Genomic DNA, 12365 nt, shown 5'->3' on the forward strand with positions numbered 1-12365 from the left:
GGTTATGTTTTCACCCCTGTATGAAGGTGGGCGGAGGTTATGTTTTCACTCCTGTCTGAAGTTGGGTGGTGGTTATGTTTTCACTCCTGTCTGAAGGTGGGCGGAGGTTATGTTTTCACTCCTGTCTGAAGGTGGGCAGAGGTTTTGTTTTTACCCCTGTCTGAAGGTTGGCAGAGGTTATGTTTTCACTCATGTCTGAAGGTGGGCAGAGGTTATGTTTTCACCCCTGTCTGAAGGTTGGCAGAGGTTATGTTTTCACTCCTGTCTGAAGGTGGGCAGAGGTTATGTTTTCACCCCTGTCTGAAGGTTGTCAGAGGTTATGTTTTCACCCCTATCTGAAGGTGGGCTCAGGTTATGTTTTCACCCCTGTCTGAAGGTGGGCGGAGGTTGTTTTCATTCCTGTCTGAAGGTGGGCAGAGGTTTTGTTTTCACCCCTGTCTGAAGGTGGGCAGAGGTTATGTTTTCACCCCGATCTTAAGGTGGGCTCGGGTTATGTTTTCACCCCTATCTGAAGGTGGGCTCGGGTTATGTTTTCACTCCTGTCTGAAGGTGGGCGGAGGTTATGTTTTCACTCCTGTCTGAAGGTGGGCAGAGGTTATGTTTTCACCCCTGTCTGAAGGTGGGTGGAGGTTATGTTTTCACCCCTGCCTGAAGGTGTTCTCAGGTTATGTTTTCACCCCTGTCTGAAGGTGGGCTCAGGTTATGCTTTCACCCCTGTCTGTATGTCTGTTTGTCTGTCTGTGAACTGGATATTTCAAGAAGTTGTGGACGGACTTGGACGAAACTTGTTGGACAGGTTGGGTGTGTGACAAGACCAATCAATTCGATTTTGGTGAAGTTTTGAATCCGGATTCGAGTTTTTAATTTATTTATTTATTTGTTTGAAGTGATTCTTCATCATCTATCTATAATTCCATTAATCTCTGTGTGTATGTGTGTATGTGTGTTTGTATGTGTGTATGTGTGTATGTGTGTATGTTTGTCTGTGACCGCTGTTTCTCGACAACTACCGGTCCGATATACTTGAAACTTGCCAGGTATATTGCTGGGGACCCGAGGATGTGCCTTTTCAAGGTTTGAAATTAATCGGACAAGTACTTACCGAGCTATGGCGATTTAGCCGTTCGCCGTTCGCTTTGGCGTTGCGAATGGACCAAACCATTGCATGTAAATAGAGGGGGGGGGGTTCTGTGGTCGTTGCGAATGGACCAAACCATTCATGTAAATAGAGGGGGGGGGTTCTGTGGTCGTTACTGCCACGTGGTTTCAAAGTTTTTTTTTGTTGTTGTTGTTTGCACGCATGTTTTTTTGCACTCACGTACGGGCACGCCCTAGGATGTTTACACACACACACCCCTACACAAAATTTTTTTTTTTTTTTTTTTGGCAAGGAACGGGCACCCACGTACGGGCACGTCCTAGCTTATATATAGTACGGGCATGCCCTAGTTGAGTAAATGGGGCCAAAAACCTATACACTGAATGAATGAATGAATGATAATTTTGAGGCCATTTTCCCCGTTAGAGTGGGGGTTAGCCTTGCGGCCCAATGACAATCATGGTTCCCTGTTTGAGGCAATGTTTTTATGGCCTGATGCCCATCCTGACGCCAACCGTTAGTCGCCTCTTACGATGCGCAGGGATACGGTGTACCTATTCTAAATCGGGGTACACACCGGGATCATTCATCCCAGCAAGCTGGTACTCAAATTTGCCGACCTCAGAAGGATGACAGGCTGAGTCAACCCCCCTGGTGTTAATTTAGCGATCGACCGGGATTCAAACCCAGGATCCTAGGATCCCAAGCCGGCACCCTAACCGCTAAGCCAACACCAGACTATAGCACATTATTTCCAAACTTTGTGTACGAGTTATGACAAAACTAGGTGGACAGGTTGGTTAGGTGACGAGAACATGCAGATTAGATTTTGGTTCAGGTCCGCATCCAGATCCGGCCTATCAGTGGGATACAAAACATAAACTGGTCAGCCTGGCGGAGGTATGCACTCTACCGAGTGACGTTCTAGTTGTCACTTTTGTTCACCATTATAAATGAGAACAAACTTGATATATTTTGCAAAAAAAACAAAAAGACATAGCATCTGATCCCTTGTAACATAAAACGAATTCGGAATTGTTTTTTGTTGAATAGGTGTGTGTATTACTGAAATTAACGCTGGGTTATTAGCATTAAACAAAATATTCCTGGAATAAAAAAAAAAAAGCAAATATTGACTGTCAATAGATTGTATCACTTTAGTGTAACATATAGAAGTTATGTTGAACTACTGTCAGTGAAACAACTTGTTTAATGCTAGCACATTAAAAAGGAGATAATTATGAGGGGGTTTGATTGGTGTTTAAGTTAATTAATGGTATGGAAGGAATAAGTGAGGAGTCTTTTCAGCAGAATGGACAGTGATAGGATCATGGGCCACTGCTTGAAAGTGAAGAAAAGGAGAGTTAAGACTGTAATGGGGCAACGGTCTTTCACTCAGAGTGGATGATGCATGGAATGTTCTCACTGGCAAGTTAGTATCAGCATAAACAGTAGATTTGGTTTAAACTGGAATTAGATAGATAACCAGAAGCATTGGAGACTGAGGAATACATGCACATTTGCAGGAATGGTATGTGTCTTGGTTATGGATCTGTGATTGTGTGCATGTGTAGTGATTGTGACGTCTGTGAGAGGGTCTTGTTAAAAGGTGAATGTCCTGCTACCTGTGTTCATGCCTAAACTCTACAACTCGCTTCACTCCCTCTCCACCCAAAATAAATAATAGAAACCCTGGGGAAGTCTCCCCACCCCACTGTTGTGCCCTTCCTCACCCCCTGGTCCGTTCCAGTGATATTAATTTGATGAACTGATAGATTTAATGAATGTACATTGATGGGCCAAATAGCCTCTTCCTGTGTCCAAGTTCCTTGTGTATTCTTGTGTGTAATTGATTTTTCTCGTTCACATTTTGATAGTATTGCATGTAATTGCCATGAAGTTAATAATTTACATTTGTATGAATATTTTTTTTTTGCATAATTGCCGTTATTTGATGCTAGGTTGTTCAGTGATGCCGAATGAAGAAGTAGAAGAAGAAGAAGAAGAAGAGCGCGCTGTAGAAATCTCTGGTTTGAGGGATTTGCAAGCCAATCCAGGACCAATAGTTTCTTGCAATGCTGCTTTGTATTCTGCTGAAGACGATTCAAAGAAGAAAAATAAATTTACTTTTTCTCCCCAAGCTAATCTTGCTCAATGCCTCGACTCCACCAGCAAGCTTGAAAGCACGATGCATGGTTTGCATGAAAATTCTGTGAAGGACCAAAATGATGTCCATTCATTGATGGATATTGAAAACATTAGTCAGATCAAGTCACCTGAGCGCAGGAAAACAAGCCTGGACTTGCCTCCAGTTGAAGAGGACACCAAAGTTCTGTGGAGTCCGTCCCTGACTGAGACTGAGGAAAGCAAGCTTTTTGCTTGCAATCCCTCGAGTCTGATTATCCCTGAACTGCCTGTGAAGGACCACATGGAGATGGAGACGACTGTGACGCACGTTGTTAGTCCAACGTGTTTTTACCTTCAGCCGCTCTCGTGCATTGAACTTTACGAAATGATGTCAGCCTTCAAGTGAGTGCACTTTGACTTTTTTCTTTTCTTTTTGCCTTTTTCGTGTGCAACTTCATGCCATGGACAAGTAGTGCATGTAGGCCCTCATCTTCTTCAAGCCATATGTTGCTGTAGTAATGCCAGGTCGTGTGAGTGATTGTGGATGACATTGTATAACTATCATTTGTAACCTGCAGAGTTATTGAAATCGAGAGTCCTGTGCATCAAACAATTGCTTATCCTGTTAATGACAGTGCTGCACTGCATGGTCTTGTGGGTTGCTACAAAATATGTGATGCTTTTGGCGGTTGGGGAGGGGGGGTGGGTATTGTTTCCCAGAGCATCAGTGTGTCAATGCATCAGAGGGGTGGGGAGGGAGGGTGTCAGTGCCGCAATCCCGTGACTTCAAATACATGGGGCAGCCATTAGGGTGCATCAAACGCCCCATGATTTTCAAAAAGTTGTTGTATTTTAATGTCTATTCCCTCAAATGTTACACTTGTTGGTAGAAGTATGTATGCAAAAAATAGATGAAATCAGAGGTGGTCCTGGGTGGCCACCGGCCACTTTTATATATTTAGGGCCATTTAGGGCCACAGCTAAACTACTTTACAAGATAATGTAAAATTAACTACAAGATAATGTAAAATTAACCATTATACCTATATACAAAAGTAAAGTCCTACTTTTACTAAATGCCTAATATCAAACAGTTAAAACAACCTTACATGTCAATGTAAAATTAACCAAAATCGTTCTTCATATTACAAAGTTGTAGTACAGTGTTGTAGTATTGTACTTTCATTGATTAAAAGTTTGAAAATGTATTAAGCACAACGCCAATGTCACTACTCCAACTTTGCTCGTTTCCGCAAATTTGGCCTCGCTTTGCGGTCACATTCAACCACTTGAAGAAGATTTTGGAAGTGGTCTTCTCTTCTTGCAGTTGAGACAAAATCAGTTGCGAGCTTTACTGCTCTCTCCGCAGGGTCATTCACAACATTAAGCCCATCCACAATGGACTTGGCTGCCTTGAAGTGCTCATTGTTCTGCCAAGTGTCAACATCCTCTGTTAGGAAGGTCATATCTAGGTGAAGAAGGTTTACTGTAAACCACGAGTCCTCGTTCACAAGATCAGCCAGGGTTGTCGCTTCTGTAATTTTTGGAAATGACGGTTTGCCATATCCAGAACCGTAGCGGTGTTTTGGAGTGCTTGGCATTTCATCTGGTTGTATGGCCAGTAACACATCTGCAAGGGCACGACGATCCTTTTGAGGAATTGCATTGCTGAACAGTGCCAAAACAACCAGTTCTGGGGTTAAATACCACAAATGTCTATCAAAGGCTTTCACAGCGCTGACTGAAATGGTTGAGTTGACAGCTTTATAGTTGAGCAGAGTCTTGTAAAAGCACAAATCAAACCATGGGGCATTTGAAGCAGACTGACATATGAGCCACCAATCACAATAAATATAAACAACAAAAACAACAAACTCCTTCAGTTTTTTCTGTTGATGTTGTGTTGTTACAGTTCCTCGAGGTAGTAGAGAAATTTGCTCTTCAAGTAGGCATATTTTGATGGAATAAAGAATCTTTGACATCCACCTTGCTTTATGCATGGCCCCTGGTCTGTGGAGTGTTCCTTGTTTTGTGACATCATCATCGAGGACTACCTGGCAGAGTTGTGCCATTTCCTTGTAGTCTTCCCTACGCCTACAGTATGAAGCGCTTGTGCGGATTGTGCTTAAAACCTTGTTTTTGCAGGATAAAAGCAGCTGTTGTGCATAGTCATTGTACATGGAAATGTCAATTTTGGTTAAACTTTCATTCTTTGCATGCGATATGCGTTCCCAATTCTTCTGGAATTTTTGGAACAAAGATACTTCTGGAGACTTTGATGCCTCAATTTTGAGAACGTCAAACACATGATCCAGGATTACCTCTCCAACATGATGGCGACATGCACACCACAGAAGAGCACGGTCCAGTTTTGATTGAATGGTAACACAGGCAGCTGTAACGTGTCCAGTGTTTGATGCTGTTGTGTCAAAACATAAGTTGACAACTGATTGTTTGCACTTCCATGAATGTAGATACGTGTAAGTGTGCTCGGCAATGATGTCACCTGATGACCTATCACTTCCAGGAGGATATCTAGCCACCCCCAGTAGCTTTACATCAGTGGCATTCCCAACCAACACTGGCAATCTTTCTTCCTTGACATTCTTGTTTGTGAGCGTTGGTATCTGCTTGCCATCCCAGTGAAGTGTTGCAGCTGTTGGGGCGATCCAATTTTCTTGAATATCTTTGGCGATAGCACTTGTTATTGATCGTCGAGCCTTATCAGCAGTTGAGTACGACTTGGCCACACGACGTGGATCACCTCCTGCCTCTTGAATTACAGCTTTGGTGAGCGCAACCTGTTGAACAGGAGTTATGTTTAGTCGAGTAGCAACAGACACAACTGAATGTCTTTTCAGAATATCATGAGGAATAAAGGCAGATGTACCTGCATATGTTGATCTGTGGTGACTACGCTTCCTTTGAAACTCTGGAATCGCCTCTTCTTCAGTTTCTTCCAAGCTATCTGCAGAGTCACTATCATCAGAGCATACAGAACTAATTGTCATCTCTTGTACACTGGATGATTCATGACGTTCTCGTCTTGAAGCTTCCGCTAAGAGGCGTTTTTCTTTTCTATGATCTTTATCAACTTTCTTCTTGTCAACACCACCAAATGAGGCTACTCTGTCAGATTTCATTGACTCTAAAAATACTCTATCTTCCTCATTCTTAATGTTTGTCATTGCATCTTTTGTCCATACACCAAAGGTCTTATCAAGACGTTCATTCATGGTTTGCAACTTAGCCAAAGTGCTTGGAGATTCTCGGCGAGAAACAGGTATTTGACGCAATTTGTTATTGTCATTAAGAAGGTCAAGTATTAGTTTGCAGCATTGATGGTCTGAAAGCATAGGAATATTTGCTTTAGTGTAGAATTTTTTCAGCTGGATAAGGACGATGCTGGCAGATTTCCATTTCAGTGGCTGAGTTTGTTTGCCTTCACATATTTCTTTCTGGATGTACCACATCACGCATCGAAGAACCTGCCGGCAAGTTGGGAGGCGGACTCCTGTCAATGTACCATCTGCTTCTGTAAAAGCATTGCCAAGACCAAAAATGGCACTTGCTAATCTGGTCTTCTTATCTGCCATCTGAAAGAAAATAAAGGATATTATTAGACTACTAGTATGGGACCCACGATTAGACCTCCGATTTCATTCATGTAAAAATACAAACTAATTATCAAACCATCGTTTTTTGCATAAAATTGTTATATTTGTATTCCTCTCATCAAGACCTTCAATTTGATACCAAACATGACTAGGTTTGGGTGTAAAATAACAAAATCAAACATTTTTACATAGTGCGGCCCCGAAAATGGCCCTAAATATATAAAAGTGGCCGGTGGCCACCCAGGACCACCTCTGATTTCATTTATTTTTTGCATACATACTTCTACCAACAAGTGTAACATTTGAGAGAATAGACATTAAAATCCAAGAACCTAAGGGCGTTTGATGCACCCTAGCAGCCATCTTGGATTTCCCTTCACCACGACAGGACGGGTCAATTTATAACGACTTTGCTTTCGGTTGAATTCGTCCAAAAATGGCAGATGTGATGTTTAAATCATTAATTTGAAGCGATGAGAGGGCATTTCCGAAAAGGAGAACATAGGAAGCTCAACTAGAAGTTTGTAAAATTTGGATGGAGCTGAGGAGCAACACTGTCTCATTGACTGAGCTGTCGGATGTCACCGATTAGTCATTAAAAAACTATTTGCAGAAAGAAAGCTGATCGAAAGTTTTTAAATGCAACATTTCTCTCGGTCACAGTGACACTTCTTTTTCGGATGGAGGCTGAGGAGGGGGTAAGGTGTCAAAAAACTGCCATAAAAGAGTGACATGTTGTGTGTACAGCCCTAAAGGCCGAGCCAGTGCTTTACAACCCTCTGGAGTGCTGCTTCATGGCAGATTGCAATAATATCACCTACAGATTCAAGTAGTGTTGTTTAAATAAACTAACACCTGCTGGCCTGGCCATATAACATCGTACCGTGTTAGATAGCCAGCTGGTGTTATTTTCTTAAAATATTGAAGAAATTTCGCCAAGAGGCTGGGGCAAAAATGGCACAGCTCTTGCACCTTCTTGCATGTGATGATCATAACTGCAAAGTTTGGTGAATTTCAGCCCAACTTTTGAGGAGGAGATGGCGTGACAGACGGACGGACGGATGGACAGACAGACGGAACTGAGTATAATATCTCCCGGCTTTATTTCAAAACAGTGTAGGGACAACTATTTTTCATAAACTTTATTGCTCTATGACATTTGTTACACAGATTGCAGTGTGCATCATCTCCCAATTGAAAGGCAGCATCACACTGTATTATGAACCTGCGTAAACCATTGTTCATCCATGGTTTATCATGTATCCAACAATTGAATGATATTAAATCAAAATGCTATTTGTACTCGGTGTTAATGAGCTGAGAAAATTGTTGAGCCATACCAGTGGGATTGTCACTCTGCCTCAGTTGGTTAGTTCAGTCCATTGTCTATTGAGTCTCCACTTTATAGTCCAATCAAAGTAGCTCATTTTTTCATGTTCTCGGAAAAAATTGCAACAGAATTTATTTTACCACAATGCTTTTCTATAAGGTCCCTAGAACAACAAATTCACTAAAAGTCCCAAGGAATCCTTGCAAGGGACATATGCTAAATTTGCAGAAATCCAATATGGTGGCCAAAATCCCAAATTTTCATATACCTTTGCATCTACCCTCATATAGTAAGTCAATGATAATTAATTTTTTTCTAAAAGTAGTTTTCTGAAATAAAAACATCAGGAGACAATATGAAGTGGAAATAATTAATATACCTACATTTGTTGTGCTTTTTCAGTCACATATGCAAGTGGCGATACTGTGAAAATAGGCAATTAAGGGGTAGGGTTGAGCACAAGTGCGACCTCAAACTGGTATCAGCATATAACACTCAGTTAGACATTTAGTAAGGCGACAGGTGTTCTAAATACAGCAGTTTTTAAATTTGGTTCATATCTCTTATATTTACTGAGCAATTGCATTTTGTACACTGTCGTTCACTGGTGAAAGTTCCGATATTCAGCATTTTCATAGCAGAGATCTACCTACATAACAGACACTGTATAATAAGTTTGTGCACTTGTTGCAGATGTTAGACTGGTCAGTATCCAGACAATTGGTCTTCTATCAGATACCTCCTCATGATTGACCTGGACCCAAATGACCTATCCTGTATCAATTCCACCCTCAATACTCTGATGGACCAACAACAAGAGAATGTTGCACACATGAGATGCACAATGACGCCAGGTGTTGCAGTTCATTTTTCTGGTGACATGGTTATTCAGTCCAAGAAAGATGATATCCTGAAGAATCAGCAAAACAAAGAACGATGTATTCATCTTCTCAGTGACAAGCTGGAGCATGCTGGGTGCCGCACTGACCATGCCAAACATGATGCTGATCTTATTGTGGAAACAGCTATAGCTTCAGCAAAGGTCAAAACCACTATTCCAAGAGGGGACGACACAAATGCACTCGTTTTCCTACTTTTATGGTGCCAAAATTGGATCTCACGACCTGTTCATATCAGAGCGCAAACAATCCTCTAGGAAAAGGGTGTGGTGCATCAAACCATTTAAAGCTTGCCTCGGCCCCTCTGTTTGTGAAAATATCCTCTTTGTCCATGCAATCTTGGGTTGTGAAACTACTTCTCATCTGTTCGGCTTGAGCAGGGGTCTGGTCTTGAAGAGAATCAAGACTGATACAAACTTTGTTGAACAAGCCAAAGTTTTCAGCAATTCAGAACCAACCAATTATAGAAATGCGTTGTGACAAAATTAATTCTGTGCAATTTTTTTCTCTTCCAAATCATTTTTTGAATGGACTATTTACCCCACAACCCACCCAAATGCCAGCCTGATGAGGGCCTGACATTTGAATATGCATTTCCATGTCTGGTTCATACTCGCTGTTGTAGTTTGAATGAACCCATCTGATTGGTAAGCTGGTTCAAAGAGGGACTTAAAGGTGTGCAATGTGTGAAGAGACCAGTGGCCGCTGGAAGATTCGGAGAGACGTGTGCGGGGGACAAGTGTAGACCTGCGTACAGCTTTTGAAGTTGGTTCGTCTGGAGCTTTACGTTCGCTGACGTATATGTCTTTATCATTTCTACAATTCACACATGATGTGCGAACACCTGTGTGCATATATTTATTAATAGCATATATTTTATAGCTCTGCCATTTAAATAACATCTTCAATGCCGTTTCTTTTTTGTTTTTGCTTAATGCTGTTCCACGTATCATTTTTGTTTGAACATATCATTGGTTTTGGAATGTTTATTATGTTTAACACCAAGTATATATGGTACAGCTGTTCTCTTCCTGCTTGTTTGTGAAGCCCTTTCTACTTCGGGTCTAGCTGTCCCCTCCCCATCCCTCAGACCAAGTTAGCTTTTGTTCATCTTGGTCTGTTCACACGAGGCAGCTTGTAGAAGGATGTCTTCGTCATGATTCGACCTGGCTTCGCTCACACATCTTATGATGGGAAAACCTTTGTTTTTGTATAATATATTCACTTGCATTTTCTTGTTTATGAGCTATTGTAAAAATAACTACACCCTAGATGGTGTTAATAGCCCTTTAAACTGCATATCGTGTCTAAGAAAGATCGGTGCTTTGACGGTTGTTCTTCAGTTGGGAGATCAGCAAAAGGAAAGTGGATTTTTTCCTGCCTTCACTGGGATCATTTGTTTGGGCCTGCTTCACGGAGGATGAGTACTGGTACAGAGCTAAGGTGCTGGACTTTGATGATGATAACGATTTGTCTTTTGGTGAGCCTTATCTTCATTGGATGATCACAATCGGTTTGACTGTTTTCAGTACTTTTATTTTGTAAAAGTGAACTCACCCATCATGTTCCATTGAATAACTTCTGATGATACGATGAAAGTGATGCCGTTAGATGACGTTTCATTGACTTTTGACAGCTCGGTGTAGCAGGCTTGCTTCTTAATCGTCTCCATTACCTGTTTGATTCCTGATGCTGAATATAAAAAACCATTCAAATTCATATAAAACCATTCATATAATAAACCATTCATATAAAATTCCATTCAGTTTATGAAATTGATCAATTGTGTTTTTTTTCTTTCATTATAAATGGTGCTGTAGTTTATTTGGAGGGGAGGTGGTGGGGGGGAGAGGAGGGGGAGGTGAGAGGTCAATGTGTTAACTGGTGAAGATTGTGATGCCCATTGTTAATCTCTTTGCTTTGTATAACCTTATTAAGGGGTGTATGTGCTGTTGGAAACAAAATCACACAATTGAATTTGAATTGATGACATTTCTGTGAAAGGTCATGCATCTCTCACCCGACTTGGCCTGTGCGGCTAACAGGTGGGGCCTGATAATTAATAGTCCACATCGGACTGGATGATTTGTACCAGCCTGTAGTTAAGGCCTTGCCTTTTATTTGCCACGTCTACGTATACAAAATGCAAAACTCTTCTTTGCCAGTGATCTTCAAGGCTGAAGGTTGAATGTATATTGAAGACTTGAATGACCGAATATGTGCAAATCACTTCACTGTTGGTTGGTATAATCCCCACTCCCTTGATCGTTGTCCATGCTGAGATCATTCACAAGTTCTCAGCTCATGTGCTTGTCTGTGAGGATGCAGATGAGCAGAGCCTGCAGACACTCAAGGTGCACGTAAAGTACATAGATTATGGAAACCTGGAGTGGTTGCCACTGAGCCGACTCTGCGTCTTGGAGGCCAAGTACGCCAAATTGCCTCAGCAAGCTATCGCCACATCTCTGGCCTACGTGAGCACCACTTGGAAGGCCTGTCCCTGTTTATCTGCAGCAAATAATAATAATAATAATAATAATAATAATACATTTATTTTATATAGCGCTTTTCAAGAAGCCCAAAGACGCTTTGACAGAGTGCAAAAACAAGTGCAAAAAGACAAAAATAAATAGGTAAATAATCAAAGCAAAAGGAAGGAGAAGGAGAAGAGATAGTCAGGGGTTAAATGCTGTGGGTTAAATGTTAAATGCAGTGTTGAACAGGTGGGTCTTGAGTGATGTTTTGAATGTGGTGAGTGAGGAGGAGTCTCTGATGGTGTGAGGTAGTGAGTTCCAGAGGGTGGGAGCAGCGATGGAGAAGGCCCTGTCCCCCCAGGATCTGAATTTGGTCTGGATGGGGGGGGGGGGGGTGGACAGGAGGTTGGCGCCAGCAGAGCCGAGGTTTCGGGTGGGAGTGTGTCTGGAGAGGAGGTCAGTCAGGTAGGATGGGGCCAGGTTATGGAGGGCTTTGTAGGTCAAGAGGAGGATTTTGTACTGGATTCTCTGGGGGATAGGGAGCCAGTGAAGCTTATAAAGGACGGGGGTGATGTGGTCACGGGTCCGGGAATGGGTGAGTAGACGGGCAGCGGAGTTCTGAATGTTGGAGTTTATTGATGATTATTGAGGATGAACCATAGAGGAGGCTGTTGCAGTAGTCCAGACGGGAGGTGATAAAGGCGTGGATGAGGGTTTCTGCAGCCGTGGAGGAGAGGGATGGACGGAGACGGGCGATGTTTTTCAGGTGAAAGAAGGCTGTCTTTGTGATTTGTTTAGTGTATTTGTCGAAGGAGAGGG

At 42.1% G+C, this 12365-nt stretch overlaps 1 protein-coding gene across 2 annotated transcripts in view; it reads left to right on the top strand.

Moving 5' to 3' along the window:
• The first annotated feature begins 3066 nt into the window (after positions 1-3066).
• LOC144893231 (uncharacterized) overlaps positions 3067-12365 on the top strand; it is a 59701-nt gene continuing 50402 nt past the window's right edge. For both annotated transcript variants that reach the window (XM_078782984.1, XM_078782985.1), the window contains exons 1-3: positions 3067-3628; positions 10416-10552; positions 11401-11546. In XM_078782984.1, the coding sequence (XP_078639110.1) occupies positions 3072-3628; positions 10416-10552; positions 11401-11546 (840 nt within the window). In that variant the 5' untranslated portion in view covers positions 3067-3071. The remainder of the gene's footprint in view (positions 3629-10415; positions 10553-11400; positions 11547-12365) is intronic.

This window comes from Myxine glutinosa, chromosome 8, assembly GCF_964187855.1.
Source record: "Myxine glutinosa chromosome 8, kmMyxGlut1.1, whole genome shotgun sequence".
NCBI classification, from domain to species: domain Eukaryota; kingdom Metazoa; phylum Chordata; class Myxini; order Myxiniformes; family Myxinidae; genus Myxine; species Myxine glutinosa.